The sequence below is a fragment of the Periplaneta americana genome, chromosome 6, assembly GCF_040183065.1.
Source record: "Periplaneta americana isolate PAMFEO1 chromosome 6, P.americana_PAMFEO1_priV1, whole genome shotgun sequence".
Classification (NCBI taxonomy): Eukaryota; Metazoa; Arthropoda; class Insecta; order Blattodea; family Blattidae; genus Periplaneta; species Periplaneta americana.
In genome coordinates, this window is record NC_091122.1 from 67,029,149 (window position 1) to 67,055,373 (window position 26,225).

The 26,225-nt window shown below is 35.1% G+C and overlaps 1 protein-coding gene across 2 annotated transcripts in view; it reads right to left on the reverse strand.

Moving 5' to 3' along the window:
• Window positions 1-2,907: 2,907 nt before the first annotated feature.
• Window positions 2,908-26,225, reverse strand: part of LOC138701410 (spermine oxidase-like) — a 213,356-nt gene continuing 190,038 nt past the window's right edge. For both annotated transcript variants that reach the window (XM_069828269.1, XM_069828268.1), the window contains exons 5-10: window positions 25,812-26,060; window positions 23,109-23,228; window positions 17,976-18,190; window positions 11,456-11,579; window positions 8,150-8,256; window positions 2,908-6,896 (exon numbers count right to left, since the gene is read on the reverse strand). In XM_069828269.1, the coding sequence (XP_069684370.1) occupies window positions 6,878-6,896; window positions 8,150-8,256; window positions 11,456-11,579; window positions 17,976-18,190; window positions 23,109-23,228; window positions 25,812-26,060 (834 nt within the window). In that variant the 3' untranslated portion in view covers window positions 2,908-6,877. The remainder of the gene's footprint in view (window positions 6,897-8,149; window positions 8,257-11,455; window positions 11,580-17,975; window positions 18,191-23,108; window positions 23,229-25,811; window positions 26,061-26,225) is intronic.

The window sequence follows — 26,225 nt, forward strand, 5'->3', positions numbered from 1 at the left end:
TCTATGCTTTCCTTAGATATTTATCTATCAAACCTAAAATGTACAATGCGATTATCATAGGTGCTACGACATGATAATGTTTAACGGTGCAGAAAATAGCGTCGTCTGCTAAACGCAACTGGAAATGAAAGAACTAAAATGGAGAACGATTATATGTACCTACTCTTTATAGAACCTACTCTTACTAGGACGTAAGCAAAGAGGCGGAGCCACGCCGGAAATAACAGCGACGTGACTATAGTAGCAATGCTGCATTGTTCTGTGCTGAACATTTAATAATATTATCTTTTATTATTATTTTTTTATATATATTCTGATTAAACTCACCTACCAAGTGTTTGATGTTTGACACCAGTTGCTTTTGCAGCTTCACGAAGTGATATTGGTTTATCTTTATCTAATAGAAGACTTACAGCTGTTCTCATGCTTTCATCCGTAAACATGCCAATACTCGTTTTTCGTGGCCTTTACTCATTTTGAAATGCTAAAAAAGTTTCAGTGTGCACAATATTTGATGTCTAACTGTGAATCATTCTGATTTGTTGGTTACAATTTCTCATAATTAAAAACCTAACAATAATTACATATTCAAATATTGATTATAGGAACTCTACACATGCTTTTTCAACAGAATAGAACAATACAGTCGTTTATTAATATTATAACAATGCTGCAGAAGAAAATTTACCAATCTTACCTTGAAACAACAAATCACATATAATTAAAATACTAAGCAACATTCCGAATTGCCAACTTCGTAGCATGCAGTATTATATTCCCTTTTCGGACATGTTGCGTCACTTGTCATAAGCATTTCTGTTACTCTTAAAATAATTGTACTGTCTCACTGTGCACCACCCTATCTTATGTACTGACTAGACCGTACCTTTCAACCTCAATAATAATAGAAAGCAGACTACACTGTAAGAAACAATATCTTTACCTATAGGCTACTACTGGTACGGTACTCTGAATGTGAAACTTGCAATGATTAGGTTTCAAGTGCTCATTCACTTTACAGAAATCATGATAGACACTTTGACTTTGTAACAATGTATGTGTCCGCCGACTTAGAAAGCGTTATAATGTTGTTTCGTATTGACAGTTTAAAAAAGCCATCATTACTAATAGGAGTATCGTTTATAATGAGACGTTTGCATCTGTAGGAACAAATGACAGCAAGATACACCGTTCTACTGTTTTGTGGCGTGAAAGTATACGACGGAGAGGGAAGGAAGAGTTAATAAGTACTTTCATGCAGTTCATCATGTTTTATAGCAGGGATTCGGAACTGGAGAAGAGAGAGGTGAAAGCATGGGAAAAGAGTTTGTTCACCGTCCACAATCCCCGGCCTTGAATTACGTATCTGTGATGTCCGCAAGCACACTGAATAAATATTTTCTTCCTTCTATCACAGTCTACTATATACAGACGCGAAACTCAATATGTAGTAAAAATGCAAACATGGGTAGTTCCCCACCACTAGGATCGCTACTATCGCCTCATCATCGCAGATCTCTCGCCTAGCAGATGACAAACACTTTCGTTGTCGTGTTCTTTTGGAAAAATTAACACCTTCCTTCCATTATTGAAATATTAAATGCATAAAGTTAATTTATTATTTTAATGAAGTATATTAAATTCCACCATAAACTCGAAGATATCTGCAAGGAATAAGTTAATATAATTTTTGTTTGTGCAAAACGAACTGAAATTTACTATAATAGCTTCACTCATTCAAGATTATAGCGATAATTAACTATGAAACCAATAAATATTAATTTGCATTTCCCTTTACAACAATAATAATAATGGAAATATGAATTAATGGAGTAACTTACGTGTACCGGTACTTGTAGTGTAAGCTTACGTAGTTAACAAAGTGGGATAAGGTTAAGCAATAATAATCACACCAGAATTGGAAATAAAACGTGATCAATGAATTTTATTGTAACGGACTTTTTCTACGTCTCTAGTAAAGCAACAAATAAAAATAACAACAAAATTAACAGCTATAATTAAAAACATGTCCTTTGAAAAAAAAAGTAGGCCTAAGCAATAATAATCCCACCAGAATTGAAAATAAAACGTGATCAATAAATTTCATTAAAACAAACTTAATTTTTCTACGTCTTTAGTAAAATAACACATAAAAATAATAACAAAATTAATAGCTACAATTAAAAATATATCCTCTGAAAAAAAAAAGTAGACCTAACCTTTATTTCTCTGGAAATTTAGCAGCCTAAGTGACAGAACTTTAACCGGTATCTAATGTCCTTTCGGTTAGACTGAAACATTTCATTGTGAAATTTAAGGATATAATGTATTCTAACAGTCACAAAGAACTTCAAAATTAAGAGTTTTGTTTCTGCACAGCATTCTTGTGGAAACCCAGGAACCTTTCTGAATCTTTCGGAAATCGGAAAAAGGATAATTCTGGCTTCTTTCTCTTACTGTTGCTATAATTTATAGCACTACAAACGTCTCCTCCTTGTCCCATATTATTATTCAAATTATTATATTTTAGCCATTAACATTTTCATTACAACCAATAACGAACATTTCACAAGCATCAATGTGAAATACGCAACGAGCTAGCACTCGATAGAAATACGACACAGTCCAAAGTCGACCATGGATAGCCTATTGTTTGTAGTTGCTAACCACTTGGAGCGCTTTATCACGAGATTTGCAGAAAAACACCCCAAGCTTCGCGACTGTATATAGTAGACTGTGCTTCTACCATATCCAATGACATGTGGAGTGAAAGGAAGGGATGAGTCACGTGCTCCGGCTTGTGACTTGTGCCACAATTGGAGCACAGTTTTGCATCTCTGTTTTATAGGAATTCATAGCAATTCATATTTTGGTTAGACAATTGTGCTGCCCAAAATAAAAATTGAGCCTTTCTATTTATCTTTATTTATATCGTACATTATTCAAAAGCGATTGAGAAGTCAATCGAAGTGAATTACTTTGAACCCTGACATATAGTACATTTATGTCTTGTGACAGTTTTTACCATCAAGTAAAATGTAAAACTATCGTTATAGCATCAAGGGGAAACATAATAACGTCAACGATATAATTGAAGCCTTGCCCCGAATAGGGATCTAAGCGCCACAATTGTCGAAAATGAGTTATTAGTGGAATAGAAATCTATAATAGTTTCTCTATCATATGGGAACATCTGTCGGTAGCTATGGCAACTATATCAGGTTGAAAGTCCAAAGCCGAAGTTCGTTCGTTGTGGAAGACGGATCTAGCTCCAGTTAGTTTTTCTTAAATTTCTCCAAAGAATAGAATTGGAGCTTAGATCTCTATTCGGGGCAAAGCTTCAATTATTGGTGTGCAGTCAGGAAATGAAGGTAAAATTATTTTATACTTCTACCATTTTAAGGATTTTTCTGCAGTTTCCAAGTGAAAATCCAAATGTTTCAATGAAGAAAATATTCTTCTTTATAAAATTGTGCAGATTCATGCTACAAGAGATAATTTACAACTTGGAATACAAAACAAAATATGAAAGAAGCGAATACTTTGAACTTAATTTTTTCAAACATAACATGCAACCTGTTCAGCACTCACAGTCTTGAGGAATTTCCAAGGAAAAAAGAAAGGTATAATCAGGAATCTGATTCCGCTAACGTGCGAAAATACGTCATACTCACAAAACATTTCTCAATGTGAATAACCAACATGTTACCACAGTCTAGTATATACGGTCACGAAGCTCAATATATAGTAAATATGCATCCATAGATAGTTGCTAACCACTAGGATCGCTACTATCGCCTCATCACAGATAATGTGAAATAGTATCTGCACAGTCTATTGTTCCTAGCACCCTCATAAACTCAAGCTTCGTGACTGTATATACTGTCCAAATTTCACGAGAGGATACCTGCGAGGGGGGTATGGTTCTTGCGGGGTGAAAGGAGAGGGTCAACTAGTAACTCAGCTCCTCTGAAGGAGCAGGTGGATGGGGATGGTGTCATTGGCCGGCTGGGATAAACAAAGCTTAGTCATTGGCCGGTCGGTTCTGTGTTGGGGTTAGTTGTAAGAGTGGGGAAAAAAAACTCACATCCCTTGTTCGGATCTTCTTCTGAAGTGCGGACTGTACTAGACTGTGATGTTATGTTTTGGCCGCGAGTTGAACTGTTCTTAAATGTTCTATTCAATAAAACAGACATTAATAATCTTCATTTTTTGTACATTTTCGTTTGGAAATCGTTTTGTACTAAGTTGATTGTGTTATTGTCTCTAAATTCTCTAATATAATAAAATTGAAATCCAAAACCATCTGTCACTTTATATTTATTTCTAGTGGTAAACATAGGAAGAAATGCATCATATTAAAAAAAATAAAAAAAAAAAGACAGCCTGTTACTTCCTCTTACTGTTTAAACAATCAAAATTGAAGTTTGCATATGGTTCGCAAAATGGCAGTATCTACTGTAATCAAGTTACTTGAGAAAAATTTATATTTCTGATGCAATAAATCAATTTTCCTACTTGTTTTACAACTATACTGTTAATCTGAACTTCATCCAGAAAGAAGAAAGTAATGGAAAACACATTTAACTTTGAATGTGTTTTTATCAGTTATGAAGTTCATTAAGTTACTGCTTTCCTCCTTAGAATGGCAGTTCTGGTGTAGCCATTATTAAGTTCCTGTACTCGCACTTTTTAATTTTACATAAGTATGCCAAAACATTTCCTACTAATGGCAAAAATTATCTATTTGATTTCCTGTTCTCTCATATGCAGAAACTCAAGTAATTTTATGAATATATGGGATAATAATGTAGTTCCTGTAACTATTTAATTTATACCACCAAAATATAAACACTTCCCCTTATTCATTTCTTTCTCTAATACAATGCCGATCCATAATTTGTTTTAAGTCTTCATTTTTGGTTCTTACTTTCGCATTAAAATTCCAAATAATTACCTAGCTTATTATCATCTTTTTAAATATAATTTACACACGAATATTTAACTGTTTGTAAAATTTAACTCTTTGCAAACGTTTTCTCCTTCCTCTAAGGTTGGAGTAATTTTTAGAGGCATAGCACAGTACGGTACTACAGATAGATAAATTCCTTTTTTAAATTTTAAAATATGAAGCGACAATTCTTGATGATACAGATTCCTATTCTATTAGGCTACTTCTTATCCTTTTACTTTTAACAGTAAACTCACGACCTCTAGTTGTGGATTACCTTGTTTCCTGTACAGTAAATTAATTTCTCATCACTTTGATTTTGATGTTTACCAAAGTGGCTCCTACTTGTTTCACTTAAAATATATACAGTTTATAAATTGTATTCACTTCTCGAACAATGACTGTTCTAAAATCCCATTGCCATATGTAGTCCATAAGTTTCAAAATCCAAACTTTGTTCTTGTTTTATCTACTTTACGATAAATGATTAAAATGTTAACAAACATAACGTATTCATTAGTTACAAAGCAAGTTTCACATCAATCTGATTATTGTCACAAAATCGACCTCACATTTTGCGCCATTCATCGCTCTTCTCGATACGAATACTAACTTACTTATTACAAGCGATATAGCTTTGAATACCTCAGCCCTATATAGTAATACTGCCATGAGACACTGGATTGCTATTGGAGTGTAGTGTAGTTCTTTAACTTCCTTCTAACAGAAATAAATTGAAAATTTAATAGGACGAAAGTTAAAAATGAATAATAAATTACATTAGCACATAGACTACTTCCTCATTACACATTTAATACATATTACAGATATCCATTCTTTTCATCATGTTGTCAATATTTTTCTATCCTACTTTCATTTCGAAATTACTATACAAGATATGAACTTTGGATAGCTCATTCTTATATGCTGTCAAGTACTTTGTATGTCCGTCACGAGAATTCTCTTGTTACTAATTTTGAAAAGAACAATTTGAACTTAATGCTGTAAACGTATAAAAATTAGCATAAATTAGTGTAAAAGAAGATTCACAAAGCAAAAACTGCAAATAAAACAATGGTAGAGAACAATACAATTTATTTCCGAAAATGTTACATAATATTTGACCTTTGTTCATGTGCCATAAGACTTTAACGTCCATATTGCTTGCAACTATTGATTTGCGTTTATTTTCTTTTAGTATCACGAACCAAAGCTGGAAATCTTTACAACGCGACATGTAAGTCACGAATCAGTAATACTCATATGATAATAAGGAAAGTTGGCCACATTTCCTTTCTTTGCTTAATTGGACGTAATTATCTGTATTAAATATATTGTTACTCTAAATAATCGACAAATGTATTGTTATTCATTTTCATTTTGTAGGCCTATGCACTTCCTTTTTAAATTACTTACTTTCTATGTTTGAGGAAATAGTAAAGAATTTAATGACATACGTCAATATTCGGTCATTGTAAAACAATAGTTATATAAACTTCTTCATAAACGTAACAAACCTGTTTTCATATTCCATAAGGCTTTAACCACAGTCTAGTATATACAGTCACGAAGCTTGAGTTGTGAGGGTGCTAGGAACGATAGACTGTGCAGATACTACCTCGCATTGTCTGTAATGAGGCGATATTAGCGAGCCTAGTGGTGAGAACTATCTATAGATGCATATTTACTATGTATTGAGCTTTGTGACTGTATATACTAGACTGTGCTTTAACATTCATCTCTCTTACAACCATTGAGCGTTAGAACATTAAAGTATAAAATTATTTGTGATAAAACATTTAGATGTTTACAATTTATGACTTGAAAAGTATTTAATGTAATTTACTCACATTTTTTAATATCTTTGAGACAATTTACCACATTTTGTGCACATTATCATTCGTTTATCAGGAATGTTTGTTCACTTCACAACGGTTTCCTGTGCCTGAAAAAAAAATAAATCGTTGAAGATTATTTGAGATATACCATCATGAAATAATTTATATTTAGACATTAATATTGATGTGTTATTTAGTTATTTATAGGATTACCATAAAATAACCTCTCTGAAGTCGTTAAATCTTCACATATACAGGATGAACCGTAAATAATGTCATTAATTTCAGGGGTATTGGCATACCGGTATTTCAAACAAACAGGTTTAATACAACTTTGCTCGTTTTTTATTTATTTTTCTAGATAAAAATTGTTTTATATAACACATTTCATATCCTGTTTTGGAAATGAATTTAATTCCAAATATACACAGCCAATTTAAGACAGCACTGTATAATGATAATAAATTATCGAAAGAATTTTAGTTTTATTCTTTAAATGCGCAGAAATTTCATCTGAATAAATGTAACTTTTCGTTCTGAAAATGAATTTTAAAATATTACATTTGTTCGGATGAAATTTCTGCACATTTTAAGAACAAAACTAAAATTCTTTCAATAATTTATTATCATACTACTCAGCTCTCTTAAACTGACTGAGCATATTGGCAATTGAATCAAGGCCATGCATGCTATGTAATAAAATTATATTCTGTTTTTATATTTTTCTCCTATTTTACTTAGTAGAATAACTTATAGGGTATTTTTTAGTCATTAGCAAACACGGTTCCCTCGTAATTCCACAGTTGTTTGCACAGGACGCTAAACTACCCATTCATAACTCTCGAAAGCTTAACATAATGTACGCAATATGATGATCGATACAGAAAACCATATTTCAAAAAAGTATTTTCCGTAAGAAGTAGTTTTCTAATCAATTACCGCTCCACTGTTGAACTTGTAACTAGCAACTTCTGATCATAGGCGCCTATCATAGCTGTGTGACAACCCCACGTATCTTATCTAGGTGATTACCCAATCACCAGGCGACAAGCAGTAACGGGCAGAGAAGTCAAGCGCGGACATATTGTACCCTCTGACAAGGAGTCTAGAGACCTTCAGCTAATAGAATCGCATGCAGGCATACGCTTATATCACAGTCTAGTATATACAGTCACGAAGGTTGAGTTGTGAGGGTGCTAGGAACAATAGACTATGCAGGTACTATTTCGCATTGTCTGTAATGAGACGATATTAGCGATCCTAGTGGTTAGCAACTATCCATGTATGCATATTTACTACGTATTGAGCTTCGTGACTGTATATACTAGATTGTGATTATATTCATATATATCTCACATACTCATAAAGTCTTCGGATTCTCTTTGCTTCTCTCCAACCAGACTCAATGGCTCCGTGAACGGTTGAATAATGCGTACTGTGTGTTGCTTCACCAGCAAAGAGCAATACCTAAACAATGAGAACCATTTCGTTATCTTTAAATTCGTGACAAAATATAACATGTTAACTTTTCACATTGAGCAATTTCTACGTAATTCATACGTATTTTAATTTATAGTTGTAAACAAAAATTGGATGTGAATTTAAGTTTCACCAACCAGCACTTCTATATATTTGTATTTAGATAGGGTGACCAGAGATTTTCGACAAGAAAGAGTATAGATACTTCATGCATCGGTAAAGCGAAATCAAAGGTCGTCCTCCTGTGCATGAAGAAACAGTTGAGCGTGTATGGGCCAGTCCATGTTCGCGTTACTTATCAAGTTATTAATAGACATCGGAAGTTAAGGCACTAAAATGGTATTTTAGGCGCCTAAAAAGGCTCTAAAACAACAAAAAATAGGGCAATAAAAGACACTAAAATTATACTGAATCACCCATAATTCATAAAGTAAACATCCATAAGACCATAAGTAACTTAACAAAGTACAAAAGTAGTTTCTCTGTTCTATGGACTTGTTTCACTTGTACTTATTCATCCACAACTTCACGTCCATAATTTGAGTTGCAATAAACAACAAGCAAATTTTCAAGATTAACGCGCAAACTTCTGTCACGTTTGTTGGACAAAATCACTGTGACGATGATTAATGTAACAATAATGAGACGTCAGTAGAGCCGCGAAGTCCTACCAGCAAGCACCGTCTTTGTCCACCACAAATTATAGTTGGACTCACCGGGATTCGAAACCGGGTTATCAGCGTGGAAATCCAACGCTCATGTATTCGACTAATAACTGATGTTTGTTGTTGTTTAGTCAACCGTACGAAGACAGGTTTGAACCTCACAAGTGACACCAATAAGGCATCACTCATGAGATAACTAAGCCAGGAACTAATAGGGTATGTCAATGCTGGAGTCTGGTAGCAGTGCTGGGTAAGGACAAGGTCGATTCCGTAGTAGGCGAAACAACAACATTGCATTGCAACAGGGTGTCCCATATCTATGGCTACTATAAGAACTGCAATTTCATTAGTTTCGAACGCGAAATACGGGGTGGGCAAAATAAAACTGGCTCGCGGAAAATATATATGAAATATATGAATTTATATGTATAAGACTGACGCGGAAATGACTCTGACAATGCAGGAAACCGTGATTTCGATGCAACAATGGGTTGCTGTCACATGTCCGCGCATGCGCATCTCCCGCATGCTCTGTCCCGAACTTCGCTGTATCATTATGTTTGAGTGAGTGAGAGGAGCAGACGTGTTTAGTGGCCAGTTGAATGCAACACAAAATGGTGCTCACGATAAAACAACTCGTGTTCATTATCCAGTGTTATGCGAAGCACAATTCATGGAAAAGATGTGCGGAACTGTTCGCGCAAGAGTTTCAGACTGGACGTGTTTTGGCAAAACCTCCAGCAAAGGCTGCAATCCAAAACTTAGTGACAAAATGACGTTAAACGGGCTCTGTAGCGAATAAAAACCGTAACTATCCGAAAAAAGTTCGAACACCAGAAAACATTGCTCGAGCCAGTTTTATTTTGCCCACCCTGTAAATGCAGTATTGTTGAGTGAGTAGTCATATAAAGAAAAAGGCAAAAAAAGGTACATGTAAAAGCAAGAAAAGGGCAAAAAAGTACATATTAAAGTAAAAAAAGGCATAAACGGCAAAAATAGGCAAGATCAAACTTCATCAGAATGCTTCATTTCTCATGATTCGTGCACATTTATTAAAAGCCTTTAAATATGAACATTCAAATAAAATAGGCATTTTCCTAAACATCCGATATCTAGTTATTAAACACCAAACTGTGAAACCGATGGACTGGTCGTATCGGGAATGATAATCACGAACTGCTATCATGGCCTCCACGTTCTCCCAACTTAGCCTCATGTGACCATTTTGTGTGGAGGTATGTGAAGAACTCAGTGTTTGTGTCATTATTTCCAGCTGATTTACCCGAATTCCGGGCTCGCATCACTAACGCCTTTGCTGAAATTGACAGAAACATGCTACATCGAGTGTGGAGCGACCTTGATTACTGAGTTGATGTGTGCAGAGCTACTAGAGGGGCACCACATACCGAGCTCCTGTAACGTATAAAAAACTTGTTGGTTTTTCTGTGTAACTGTACAGTTTTGTGATCATATGTTAAATAATATAGTACTCCAGTGCTTCTTTGAAACCGCTTCAATCAAATGTAAACACACCGTACTTAAGATTGTTGCTGCCTGACCAACGAATAAGGACGCGGAAAAGGAAGTTTATCCTGTTGCACCAACTAAAGTTAAAATTAACTGAATGGCTCATACCTAAGCACCTAAATAAACTTAGATTGGATTATGATTAACTTTCAACTACATTTTGTGCAATGTATTCGGAATTAAAGAAATACAAGACACTCAGTTAGAAAATACGTGAAAAATTGTAAAAAAAAAAATAAAATAAAAAAGAGTATAATTGGAGATATTTTCAGGTAGAAAAGAGTATAGAGTATTTGGACTTATAGAAGAGTATAATACTCTTAAAAAGAGTAACTCTGGTCACCATAATTTAGAATATTATTTTGTTAAGAATTACGGCAATAGAAACGTATTCGTGCTGTAAAAGGAATCTAATTGCCGTTTCATGATGATGTTGATTACGATAAAATATAGTATAGGCTAAATATAGTACAAAACAATACGAAATCTTATAACTTTCCATGAAGTGACAGCAAAAACATTTAAATTAGTTCAGTAATATGATCTTAATTTGATATACATTGAGACATTTCAACAAAATCAAAATAATGATACGGATATACTGTTTTCATTTCTTTACTCTGCATACAAGTTATCAAACACTTAAACAACACAATTTACCTTAATTTTATGAATTATATTAACCGAAGCTTCTAGTACTATCGATAGAATTTGACTTTCGCACAATAATTATAAAGAATGTACTTCAATATTAATAAAACATCGATAAAGTGCTGAAAATGTGACAATAATGCTGTATAATAGCTAGATTTATTATAATAAATTGTAAGATAACATTATTCTCCACCAATCTTCATTCTTAGCTTAAGTTATATCTTGCCTTCCGCGTGACACGTATTCGTTTTCAAATTTTTCGAGTGATGATATTTCCATTAATTTTGGATAGCATGAAACATCTTAACTTAATAGTCTAAGACATGCCACATTGCACTTACTGTCTCTCCTCCATCGTTGACTACAGGTTCTGCCAGTTCTGCAGCAGATGCTCCCATTTCTTCAGTCATCATGGTGCGCAAACTGTACGAGCCGCGGAAATGAGGATTACTTGACCAATTTGACCTAACAATAACAAGAATGAGTGTCAGTTGAAATCGTGCATAATTCAGTGTCAACTTGGAATGGAATTTACGGGGGGGGGGGGTACTATGGCCCAGCACTGCGAGTGTTACGATCTATTGCGCTAACTCTCAAGCTAGGTGCATTCCCAAACCCACACCGGCTGACTACACTAAGGTTCGCTGCGTACCCAGTTTTCGAGTAGGCAACCCTCCTAGACTCTAGACCTCCCCCCTCCGTGAGTCGCCAGTCGGCGATTTTAGTGGAATGCTACGGAATGACGACGAAATGGAAAAATAGTGACTGAATGATGTAGATGTCTAATATGGAGAAAAACGGGAGAATCCCGAGAAAAACCCCAACTGCGACCGTGTCCGCCACATGTATCACTATGGAGTTTTCAATGAAAAATCCCAGACTTCACCGTAACTCGAACCCTGGCCGCCTGCGTGACAGGCCGGAGGTCTCAGCCATCGCAGGGGTACAACTTGACCTAACCTAATAATCTATCTGTATTGCAGTGTCAATGAAACATAAAACATGATTATCACGAAGCTGAAACGTATTTATTAGTAATGTATACATTTTTGTATTCCATTATTATAATCAGTCTTTATTGTTGCTGAAAATCGTTCATAATATGCCACGTTATTGTACCAGTGCCGTAAAATATTACCATGCCAAACATCATGATTTCTATTATGACGGCATACATTTTACCACAAAGTATATAATTATCGCCCGAGTGGCGTGGGTCGTGTAAATACACCTAAAAGGGAGAGGTTAAGAAGAAGAAGAAGAAGAAGAAGAAGAAGAAGAAGAAGTATATAATTATCATGAAACAATTTGCAGTGCAATAACATTAATTAATACCAAGGCTTCTATACACTCAATAGGTCATTTTGCTTTTCATTAGCCAATCAAATAGCTAGTTGGCTGATGACATGCGAAGAGTCCATGCTGATTGGTCCTTTATTTTCAAATTGATCAGCGTATATTATAAACATAATCTCCTCAAATAAATACATTACAAGGGGTACAAACCAAGTGTGTACGTATCATGGAATAAAATAAATACGTTGAAAGTGTTTATACCGTGTATATAAAAGCTGTACTTACACTTGTCACTGCATTATTTTTCTATATTTCTTAACAATTCGTCTGCTCTCAGTGTCTGCCGTCCGTTTTCGTCTGCTAGTTTCCAGTCTTGTGTTCACATACTTCAGTCGTATAAAGAACCTAGTTTTGACTGTACAATCAACAATAAAATTTCACGTGGAACGTTATTACGAACATTACCACATATTCTTTGGTTCTTTTTATAATATTCCGCCCCTTTTTAATCGTGTTCTTGCCATGAAACACATTGCAGAATTTTTCAGTATTATTGAAACTATTTAGCCATGCTGGTGACAGCATGGTTAAACCTTCAAAAGAAAGAATAATGTACTAACATTTAAAGAGGGCCAAGATGGTGGTGTTTTTGTTTTAAATGTATGTTTATAAAAAATCTAAAATCTGATTTTAATATCTCATTCTAAAGTTTGGAAAAAGGGGCATGTACCGGAATGAAATGTCAACAACACGTTCATTTACAATAATCATTGTAACTCAACAATGGATTGTCTCTGGAGGCTATTATGATTAACCCACTGATTATGCCATAATGACAAAATGTCATAAATCGTAAATATTAAATCAACATAATGAGAATTATAGTGAAAAAACATCACTGGTATCAGTCGTTAACCCTCCATCCCTTTGGTATGCAACTGTTAGTATAAGTAGCATGATTATTTTGTTAATTGTAAGTTATGTACGACCCAGCAGAGATTACAAAAGAAAGAAAATAGTTTGTAGGTTAACATAGATGAACCTAATCTAAGTATACAAAGCTGGTATTAACATAGGCTACTTATATAGGCCTATGTGATTTATTTAAACTTAAATGTAGGCTTTAACATTCTCGGTCGTTTCGGCTTTCTTTTCATTAATGCTGCTCGAAAATCAGGAACAAAATCGTCATCTTTAAAATGATCAGAGCATAGGCCTACTCTGCTTGTATCAAGATTGAATTTATCCTGTCTTTTGCACCCAATTACCCTTTTTTCTTTCTAATTCCTAAATCTTTAGGATTGGTAAAGAAAGACAACTCTTTATTTTTATCGTTAGAATTGTTGCATACCGCAACAGCACACCTTTGACCTGGCATAATGCATCCAAACAACATAAACAAGAAAAAAACACGAGATACTGCTTTGAAGCATTTGAGCTTTGGCGCGCTCAGCTATCTTGTGACGTCAGAATCGCTCTCCTTTCCCCGTCAATCCCTCGCTAGCAAGCTCGATACTAATGCATTGTTGTCATAGAAACCCCTTTCTGCATAGACCATGATATCAAATTTGATGTTATTTCTTTAGTAATTGTTTCATAATGCAGTCGTACAAAAATAGCATATGAAACACTTTTATAATGTTATACAGTTATTGAAATCGTCAAAATTAGGAAACTAGCTTCGCTCGTTCCCTAAACACTGATTCGTCCAAAAAGTATAACATTATAAATTTGTTTCATAATAAACTATCACGCTTTCGCAACAATTCACTTCTGTAATATTGCGAAAAACATTAGGTTTATAGTTTACTTCCCTGAACTATTATTCAAAAGACATGCTTGATTTACTTACTATCCACCAATAAGAAAATGAATTTAATGTTTTTTTGATTGCACACAATGAAACATTCATTTATAAATTACTAGTAGCAGTAGTAGTAGTAGTAGTAGTAGTAGTAGTAGTAGTAGTAGTAGTAGTAGTAGCAGTAGTAGTAGTATTAGCAGCAGTAATAGCAGTAGTAATAGCAGTAGCAGTAGCAGCAGCAGTAGTAGTAGTAGTAGTAGTAGCAGTAGTAGTAGTAGTAGTAGTAGTAGTATTAGCAGCAGTAATAGCAGTAGTAGTAGCAGTAGCAGTAGCAGCAGCAGTAGTAGTAGTAGTAGTAGTAGTAGTAGCTTTACTTTGCCTGGCCGACTTAAGGCTATAAGGCCTTCTCTTCTACTGAACCAGGTTTGAAAAATATACATTAAATACTTGGAACACACAAAAAACAGAATACAAAATAACAAAGAAATAGACATCTCAGAGATTGCATAAAATAAAGTAGACAATTACATATATCAAATTTAGTCACGTAGGATAATGTAAAGGGGATTTATACAGTATACAACTTACAATGGATGAAAATTATTTGGCATGCATTCGACGATTACATATACCAATAGCAGACACATATCATGCATAATGAGAATATAAACAAAGTGGATGATACAGAAATTACTTAAAGTGGCTAGACAGTTATATATGAATAATAAACGTAGAAAATATGTAAGTAGAATATAAACAAGTTACTGGATAATCTGAATATAGAATTTCGTTTAAATAAATTAAGACAAATAGCCTACATATACCAACAATAGACATATAAAATACAATACATACAGGGCTTTTATTTCAAAACTTCCCAGTCTAAATAACCAACAATTTAAATTGAATTCAATTTAAATAAAAACACGTCAATTTAGATATTGAGGGGGAAGTCTGAAACCAGCTTAATTGCATTTTAGATTCACCCCTCACCCCCAACCTCCACCACTTTGAAATTTCAAATGGCAACCCTCTATTTTTATACTTAAATATGAAAGAGCATTCAATTGTTTATACGCCTCATTCATTTGTTTTCGCATATTTTGTTTTCTATCGTCGCCTGGCAACTTGTATTTTGTTATTATTAGTTGATTGTAGGTTGAAAAACAAATTAAATAAAAAAATGTATATCTTACCAATAAATCAGATTACACATGGATGAATAAATACAGGATGATTCACGAATTTCTCCCCCGATTTATAAAGGTGATTCCTGAGGTCATTTGGAACAAAAAAATGTAAATAATTAATGGGATCACATTCATAATTACGGAGTTACAACACATTTTCGAAACGCATCATTGTGAATGGAGCACTAGGTATGTTTGTTGCCATAACTACGTGCACGTGCATCTGGGGGTGGATGAAAGACATTGTGTGTTAGTTAAGCTACAAACGCGCGAAGAGTTTCTTCAGCGCATTCTGGATGCCGCGGCGACAATAAGGAACAAACGTATGAAGCTGCGAAATGCTACACGTGCGGTTCACACCCGTGCGGACCATTGCCTTGAGATTCTGGGAGGCATTTTTGAAAATGTGATTTAAATCCACTCTAAATGAGACTGATACATAAACAACCAATTGTTTGTATTTTGACTATTATTTTTAAATTTTGTTAGTGAAATTCTGAAATAAAAGTTATTATGCAGGTTTCAGATTACCGTAACTCCGTAATTATGAATGTGATTCCATTAATTTATTTACATTTTTTGTTCCAAATAACCTCAGGAATCACCTCCATAAACCAGGGGAGAACTTCGCGAATCACCGTGCATTTTTTCTAGATTCAGGACTTAACTTCTAGGTGAGTAACTGAAAAATGGAAGTGTATATTTGTTTTGTTTTGTTACCATTTGTGGTTTGGAATAAAAATATTGTTGGGGAATTTTAAACATTTTTATTTCTTAAAGCCATGCTTAAAAATTATACTGACTGTATTTTTCAAGTGACAAAAACCTTTCCATAGAATACAATGTTCAAAATGTGTGACAAAAATATCATAGCATTATCTTACTTACTTTTTAGGAATCTGATTTCTTAGAATTAAAAATATAAAATACTGAAAACTGAATTTAAAGGTAACTACAGTAGAGCGTCTCGTTTAGGCACAATGAAAACGTAAACAAAATGCAGGTAACGTGTGAGGGGAGGACGAGCCATACGATAAACACGAGGGATGCACAAGGTTTTAGTTACAACAATTATGGCGGAGCATTAAATGAAATTATATTTTCCAAAACAGCACAAAACAAAAAGAACACAAATTGCATAACTTTACCATACACACATTTTAACAAACAAGCAATAAAATTATAACGTTGAAATAATTCAACATAACAATTCAAATTTTGCTACTTGTATGATGTTGCTTTGAAGCGGCATTTTTACTGTCATGAATTTAATTCTCTGTATGACTAACATAATATCACCATCTTCTGTGGCCGAATTAACAAAACTACAATGTACTGATCTGAAGTGACAACACTATTTCCTGAACGTAATTATCCCTTCTCAAAGTTCAATTTATTCAGATACAGTTCAGACCAATATACTGTAATTTTGTTATTTCGGCCACAGAAGACAGTGATATTATGTTAGTCATGCAGAAAATGAAATTCATGACCGTAAAAAATGCTGCTTGAAAGCAACATCATGTAAGTAGCAAATTTGATTTGTTATATTGAATTATTTCAACGTTACAGTTGCTTGTTTGTTAAAATGTGTATATGATAAAGTTATGCAATTTCTGGTGTTTTTGGAAAATATAATTTCAATCAATGCTCCACCATAAATGTTGTGACTAAAACCTTGTGCATCCCTCGTGTTTATCGTACGGCTCGTCCTCCCCCCACACGTTACCTGCACTTTGTTTACATTTTCACTGTGCCTAAACGAGATGCTCTACAGTACCTGACGGTCAGGTTAGCTTACGACTCTTCGAAAGAATTGATAATTAGACCATCTACAATTCGAATAATGAAACGAAATTTTGCACAAATATTTTTCATAGGCAAAATAATTTTTTGTTGGGAAAAGTGAAAACGGTAAAAGCTGAAATATTTCACCAGAACTCAATATACTGCTTGTTCAGTTCAAAGTGTGTCATGGCTCGCTGTATGTCGTCATGTGGCTAGTCGATGAGCCTAGAGAATTCAATCTTCCTACACTTCCGCAAAGGCGTATTACCTGTGTGCCAGAGAAGTTGCCTAGCAAGTACGGCGTTCATTCTGAAGAGTATGTACCGATATGTACGGTAACGCCGGTAGTGGCGGGAATGTAAACTGTTTGGAAACACGTACTGATTTGAGCTTTTCTTACTGTCGGGATATGGGGAGAGGGTTAAGACGATTACTTACGTATTTGTTGACATTAACTTGGACGGTCAACATGGACACGGAGCATTTGATTTGTGTTGTGGAGTGTTGCCGTAAGCAACCGATGATAACAAATACCCTGCGTACGACTTGCCCGGGCAAAACACAGTTCGAAAGAGGTTATGGTAGCACACAGACCGTACAGACCGCCATCTGTTGCTAAGACGTTGTTCAGGTTGAATGCCTTGAATAATAGGTAACTTCTCTGACATAAAAGCTGAAACTCGCTTCAAATCGCTGACTCACAACAGTGACGTCATGACACACTTTGAAATGAACACCCAGTAGTGCATACACTTAACTGAAATTAGATTAATAAGAGAATACCTTAAAATGAGCTCAGGTTGTGGCACAGTTACATTGAGGGCTTTTCCAACAAACATGTTCAGCAGCTGAACTGTGTCATGCATCACTTCTTCATCAGAAAGTTTCTCCATATACCGGGCTGAAGATCCTGAGACCCATCCACAGAGAACAAGTGGCTGATTGTCTACAGCATGGAATTCGAACATATCTTGAAACCAACAGTTTTTCTGTTGAATCTATTGAAAATAAAATACACACAAAAATTATTTTGGTCACTATTACAACTTAATTGATGTGAGAAATTGTTGTAGGCCTATTGTATTGTATTTATTTAAATTTAATGGTATTCGTACATCGCTTCACAGCTAGAATATGGAACATGTCAATAAAATCTTAATAGTACTACAAAGTCTTAATTATAGTCACAGTCTAGTTGAAATATAATATACAAAAGAATTTTACAACACAAGGGTTAGTATCGGTACTTAAGGGGATACTCCACTAAAAATGACAACTTTTTTCCTAAACATTTCTTTTCAAACAAATTTTGAGAACATGTTTAGGACTAATAAAATCCAAATTTTGAACGCCCCTGTTTTTGGCTTTTGATTTTTTATTTATTTGTTTTCTTTTTATTTTTTACAAATATTTGAAACCCAAACTTTAGTAGAAGATCTCAAATTCTAAACTTACTTTTTTGGTTACATTCACAACACATGGAGAAACATATCTATGCATTCGTTTTATGAAATATTTCATTTATTCACTTTCAAAAAAAAATCTGAAGTTTTGAATACATTATTTTTTCTATAATTCACGAAAAAATATCAATAACATAAACTAGCAGCATTTCTTACAAAATAAATGCGTAGAAACATGCAGCTATCTCATAAATACTTGCAGTAAAAATTTCATCCAGATTGATTAATATTTGGCATTACAAAGTTGGTGTTAAATCGAGAAAAATAAACTTACGAAAAAATGGATTTGAACGTAAAATGAATATTTATGTAACACATGCCTATTAAAATTCTCCTCTGCTACATCCATCTATTAACTTCAAGGAGCCAACTTTAGAACAAAAAGTTGCAGTACTAAATTTGTAACCAAAAATTTGTAAAATATAATTCTTTGATGAAATAATAATTTTGACAGCTCTTTAAATGCCACACTCCTTACAGCCTTAATTTAAAAACATATTTAAATATATTTGTAATAAGAATTGAGCTAAATCCATTTGGGGTATGAAAAATATACATTTTAAAGACGTTAAATAGCCAATAATTTTTTTGTTTGTTTTTTTTTGTTTTTTTTTTTTTGTGAAATTTGAAAAGTTGAAGTAGAGATGAAGTGACACTTCACACGCTTTACTTGAATAGTCTTGACTGTTTTCGAAAATAATAAACGAGCAAAAACTAAAAGAATATACAGGGCGTTTCATAACTGTAGGTATAAACTGTAGGGGTGAATAGAGGACAATGTAGCAAGGCAAAAAGTCCGAACAAATATGGGTTCGGAAACAGGCCATTTCCGAAATTTCCATTTATTATGCCTTGTTAGTACTAGTGCTCTGAGGTAACATAACATCCGATATGCTGTAATGAAATACAGTTTTACAACATGTGCTCAATATGACCATCGTTTATAGTAAGACAGACATCAGTACGTTTCCTAATTGAAAATCGTACACGTTCCAATGTCCCTAGCGTGTCTCTAATGAGTCGAAAACTATTAACAATGCGTTACCTGAGTTCATTAAGATTATCAATAGGGATGGAATACATAAACCATTTTAAAATGTCCCCACACAAAAAGTATAAAGATGATTTAAGACGGGGGACCGGGGGGGGGGCATGGTGTTGGTAAGCCATGGCCGAGACAGCTGTCGTGGAAACTTGTGCTTAAGAACTCCCAAACGTTAAATTGTAAGTGAGCTAGTGCTCTTTCATGTAACTGCTTTTCCCAAAGAGGTACATCGTCCAGTAGGTCGCGTAGCTAATGTTGATAAAATGGAGGTAGCCTACGCTCGACAATTAAGTCTGCCAAGTAAGAAACAGGTTGAAAATGCATGAGATGTATTCATTTAGTGGCAACAGTGATGTCATCTTGAAAACGGTTGGTTTCCGAATCAATGTTTATTAGGACTTCTTGCCTTGTTTCACTGTTCTCTAGTTATCCCTGTAGTTTGTATCTATAATCAAGGTCTCTAGATGTCGCTGTCGAACAGCTCTTAGTCAGGTCCTCTCATCCCATTCCACTAATGTCCGCCACCTTTGCGCCATCGGTTGCTGTTGTCAAGCAGAACGTTCTCCGAAAGTTATCGAAATATCTGTTTTGGAAACTTATTTTATGAAATATATAAATTTAAACACAAATTCCTTCCATAACCCAACCATAGCGCAATGTAAACAAACCTAAGAATTGGCGCAAATATGGCAGCGTGTGAAGACCTGATTTATAATTATGAAACATAGGCCTATTATATAAATATTGCTAAAATATTGGTGAATTAGCAGTCGGCCTGTGTAACGTAGTCGGTATAGCGCTGACCTTCTGTGCTCGAGGTTGCGGGTTCGAAAAATTTAAATTTAAACTATGGTTTATTTAACGACGCTCGGAAGTGCAGAGGTTATATCAGCGTCACTGGTGTGCTAGAATTTTTTCCCGCAGGAGTTCTTTTACATGACAGTAAATCTACTACATCAGCCTGTCGCATTTAAACATACTTAAATGCCATCAACCTCGGCCGGGATCGAACCCTCAACCTCGAGCATACCAACTACGCTACCGAGGGCGATTTGCGAGTTCGATCTTGGCCCAGGTCGATGGCATTTAAGTGTACTTAAATGCGACAGGCTCATGTCAGTAGATTTACTAGCATGTAAAAGACAGTGGCGTAGCATGAAATTTTGAGCAGGGGAAGCTAACTCAAATTGTCTTTCATGCAATATGAGAAAACGTATTACAAAAATATAGTCTTAAAATAAATAGTAGTCAATGTCAAGTCAGCAGTCCGAAGATTTGTTGGAACCACGTAAGTAACACCAATAAGGCATGACCTCAAATGGTACGTAGTAAAATATGATTCACGGTTTACACATACTGTATCTCTAACATATAAACACGTAGGCTATAGTATAACATTAGCTCATTCCCTGTCATACTTAGAAAATCACAATAGGCCTATTAACGGTCAATAGATACAATATTAGTATCATTACGTAAGTATGCGTCTGTGTTTTGGTTGTGTCCTTCAGTGACAGCAAGGGAGTCTGTCATTTGTTTTCTAAATCACACTTTTGTTCGTAAGTCAGTCTTGATAATAGAACTGTCCTAAAAAAATTCAAGTAGATTAGTGTCAGGAACTGTTATTTCACTCATTATTTATTACATCAGCCACAGTGCACACTAACACTTCAACTGAACACAACTCACGAAAGGGATAACTCGGAAACTAAATTATTTTCAATGTAAAAGCTAGCTTCTTGCGAGCCTTGCGACCAGGGTAGTTTAGTTAGAAAGGGATGGAAAATCTGCGGGGTGGGTTACACAGAAGAATGAGTGAAAGAAACCAGTCTGCTTGGAAGCTGGTGTGTGCAGGCTTCTTGTTTACTGCTGCATCACAAATCATCCTGAGCTGCCGCATCACAATATTTAACGCGTAAATATAAATTCTATTAAAATTAATAAATAATTTTGTCCATAGATTGCAGGTTTATTATGAAATTACTATTAACTAGGGAAGCTGAGCTTTTTAGCTTACATTGACGCTACGCCACTAGTAAAAGAACTCCTGTGGGACAAAATTTCGGCGACGCTGATATAACCTCGGCAATTGCGAGCGTCGTTAAATAAACCATATATATATTGATGAATTAGCATTTCACTCTCTTCATTTGGATAGCTGCCACCGTCTTGAACATAGGGAAGTTCAGAATCAACAATGAATCTGACTTCACAGACTAAGAGAATATGAAAGTTTTATGTTTGATATACTCGTAATAAAAACGAAAGGAAAATTGTCTTGTATATAATAAAAAAATTAAGGAATATTTATTCATAATACTTTATGGTTAACTACGTGGTACATTCATTAAGTTCTGAGACTGAGGGCATAGTGGCGGTGTGGTGCACTAGAACGGATAGGTGGCGCCGTGATATGGTACCTTGTCAGTTAGTCTCTCGTCCCAGCATCATACAGTTACGTGCATATAGTGTAAGCAGAACTACGGTCTTTGTTGTGACGGTGATTTGAATGCGCGCGTCGGAACTCGAGTATGTTGCAGTTTGAGCAACGGGCAAATGTCACGTTCTGTCAGAAATTAGGCGAAATTGCTATAACCGATCATAACTGGAGACGAAACATGGTGTTTCCTTTGCGATCCGCAACTGAAGCGACAATCCGCCACCTGGAAAACGCCATTATTTCCACGACAGAAAAATCCGCAACAAGACAGGTCAAAAGGCAAGGTGATCCTTTAACAGTTTTTTTATTCAAATGGAATTGTTCACATAGAATTCACCCCACAAGGTGCAACTGTAGACAAGATCCTCTACAAAGAGATTCTTGGCCGTTTACGCAATTCAATTCGTCGTAAGCGTCCTGAGCTTTGGCATAGGAAGAATTGGCTGTTGCTACATGACAACGCCCCTGCACATCGCTCCATCCTTGTCCAAGAGGAACTTGCAAGCCAACAGGTCGCTGTTTTGCCACACCCTCCGTACTCACCTGATCTCGCACCATGCGATTTTTTTTTCTCTTTCCCCTCATGAAATCAATCCTACGTGGGCGTAATTTTTATGCGGCCGAAAAGGTCATGACTGCCATAAGAGAAGCCATACGGATCTTCCTGCCAACAGCTTTCAGCGGTGCTTCCAGCAGCTACACCAACGTTGGCAGACGTGCATAGCAGCCAACGGCGACTATATTGAGGGAGGATCTGTTTAAGTGTACGCCGTATCACGGCATCTTCTGAGACATCCAGATTCTTGTGGGTGCCTATCCTTCAGGCGTCAGTGTCAGAACTTAATGACTGTACTACGTATAAGTGATGCATAATATACCAATAGCGACATCTTAGATGTTTTTAGGTGTAATTCCTAAAAACATTTCTGAAGTTGCAACGAAAAAAATTGAAAACATTTCATACTCACCTCACCTTCACAAGTTGCATTCTCATTGATCCACAAAAATCTGAATTCATTGATGTCATCAGGCCACCATTTGTATGCGAACTTCAAAAAAATTTTGTCAACTGTTCCAATACTTAACCCCTGAAAACATACATTCCGAAATTTACAATTAGTTTTTAATAGCATTTGCTAATTGAAAGAAGTGGCAATGACCATGTAGGCCTACCTCTATTTTGAAAAAACTTGGAAAAGGAATCTCCTAACATAAAAACTCCTGTTCCTAGGACTTCCCAGTGCATGATAATTTTTCAGAGTACCTAGTACATATAAATATTATTGCACTACTGAGTGTTCATTTCAAAGTGTGTCATGACGTCACTGTTGATGAGTCAGCGATTTGAAGCGAGTTTCAGCTTTTGTGTCAGAGAAGTTTCCAATTAATCAAGGCGTTCAATCTGAACTTGAGAACGTGTACAGTATAACTTGAACGTCGTAGCAACAGAGGCGGTCTGTACAGTCAGTGTGCTACCATAACCTCTTTCGAACTGTGTTTTGCGCGGACAAGTCATACGCAGGGTATTTGTTATCATCGGTTGTGTACGGAAACATTCCACAACACAAATCAAATGCTCCGTGTCCATGTTGACCGACGAAATTAATGTCAACAAATACGTAAGTAATCGCCTCAACTCTCTCCACATATCCCGACAGTAAGAAAAAACTTACCTCAGAACATGTTTCGAAACAGTTCACATTCCTGCCACTACTGGCGTTACCGTACGTATCAGTAAGTACTCTTCTGAATGAATGCCGTACTTGCTAGGCAACGTCTCTGGCACATAAGTAATACACCTTTGCGGAAATGTAGGAAGATTGAATTCTCTAGGCTCATCGACTAGCCACATGACGGCATACAGCGAGCCATGACACGCTTTGAACTGAACACTAGTATAAGGCTGTGAACATTCTTATTTTTCCAATAGTCGTTATAAAATGTATGTTACACTTTACAATAATTTAGCAATAAAAATACATTTCTTATCACACGTAAAAAATTATTTGATTTGGATATGCGAATATTTTTAGAAATTTTATAGCTACAATGCAATAACATTCCAAATTACATAGAACATATGTCACAATACTGCTAGTTTTTTTTAGTGTATTTAAATAATTTTGGATAGAAATCAACACTTAACAGGGACCTGCTGATGCAATACGTTTATTGTTACCTTAGGCCCGTTACACCCTTGAAGAGATCTCGCTAGCGAGAAATGTGTTGCGAGAAAAAACTATGCATATATGAAATCATAATTCAAATATTGAGAGAGAAGGAGCGAAAGTATAATTTTACTGATACCACAGGGAAGAAAATAAAATTTCAATTACTGAATTGCTTGCTTCGAAAAGACTCACGAAAATACCCATGTAGGAAAGGATATTTAAAATGAACGTTAAAAAATGGACCAGGTATTAATATTTTACATCGCAGTACATTATGAAACAAATATACTCGTATTGTTCGCATATCCATATCGAAGGCTACAAATTAGTAGAAGTTGTAGCAGTGTTAGCAGTAAGTAGCAGTAGTAGTAGCAATAATAATGGCAAGTAATAGTACTAGTAGTAGTAGTAGTAGTAGTAGTAGTAGTAGTAGTAGTAGTAAAGGTAAAAAGTAGAATCAGTAATAATGATAATGTTAAGTAGTAGTAGCAGCAGTAATAGAAGTAGCTGTAGTAGTAGTAGTAGTAGTAGTAGTAGTAGTAGTAATAGTAAGTACATCAGTAGTAGGCCTACTAGTAACAGTAGTAGTAAGTAGTAGAAGTACCAGTCGTAATGGTATGCAATAATGACAGTTGTGGTGGTGGTGGTGGTGGTGGTGGTGGTGGTAGGAGTAGCAGTAATGACGGAAATGATAATTAATATTGGTTGTAATAAGTTTATTAGTAGCAGGCTTACTAGTAAGAGTAGTAGCAGTACTAATAGTAAAAAGTAGTAGCAGTACCAATAGTAAAGGTAGTAGTGATAATAGTAAAATGTGGTAACAGCACTAGTAGTAACAGTAGTAGTGGTAATAGTAAAAAGTAGTAGCAGCACTAATAGTAAAGGTAGTAGTGGTAATAGTAAAAAGTAGTAGCAGTACCAATAGTAAAGGTAGTAGTGGTAATAGTAAAAAGTAGTAGCAGTACTAATAGTAACAGTAGTAGTGGTAATAGTAAAATGTGGTAACAGTACTAATAGTAACAGTAGTAGTGGTAATAGTAAAATGTGGTAACAGCACTAGTAGTAACAGTAGTAGTGGTAATAGTAAAATGTGGTAACAGTACTAATAGTAACAGTAGTAGTGGTAATAGTAAAATGTGGTAACAGTACTAATAGTAACAGTAGTAGTGGTAATAGTAAAATGTGGTAACAGTACTAATAGTAACAGTAGTAGTGGTAATAGTAAAATGTGGTAACAGCACTAGTAGTAACAGTAGTAGTGGCAATAGTAAAAAGGAGTAGCAGCACTAACAGTAAAGGTAGTAGTGGTAATACTAAAAAGTAGTAGCAGTACTGAGCTAACTCTCTATGTATTGAATGATATGAAGAAATATTCATGTTTCAAAACGTAATTCGAAGTCACGAATGTAGTGATACCGTAATCCACATGAAATACAGTGTTCATCTGAATTCTCATATTACTTGACCATTTGATGTAGTGAAATGATTAAAAGAACTTACCGTAACCGAATTCAATTTCTGAGGTGGCAAAGCTGGTTCAAACATGTCAGCGGCCCTTTCTTTCAGGACTCCAAGGCTCACTGTCACAATGACGTGGTCTGCAGTGTAGGATGAACCATCTGAGCTTTCCACAATAACTTTGTCCTCGTTCTCTTCAGATAATTTTTTCCATTTAATTTTTATCACTTCTGTATTCAATTTAGTTTTATTAATTAGTGGCAATTCTTTTGAAGGATCGGGTATTTTTTTCTGGAGGAAAACAAATCAACGAGCTATTTCAACACTGGAAGAAAAGATAACTTCTATATTTTTCTAGTTCAAGTAAAATGCAAATAAGAAAGAGAAACGTACAACATTAAATAATCCTATATATTTTATTTTTGCTAAGGAAAAATTATGCCCAGGATTTGCAGG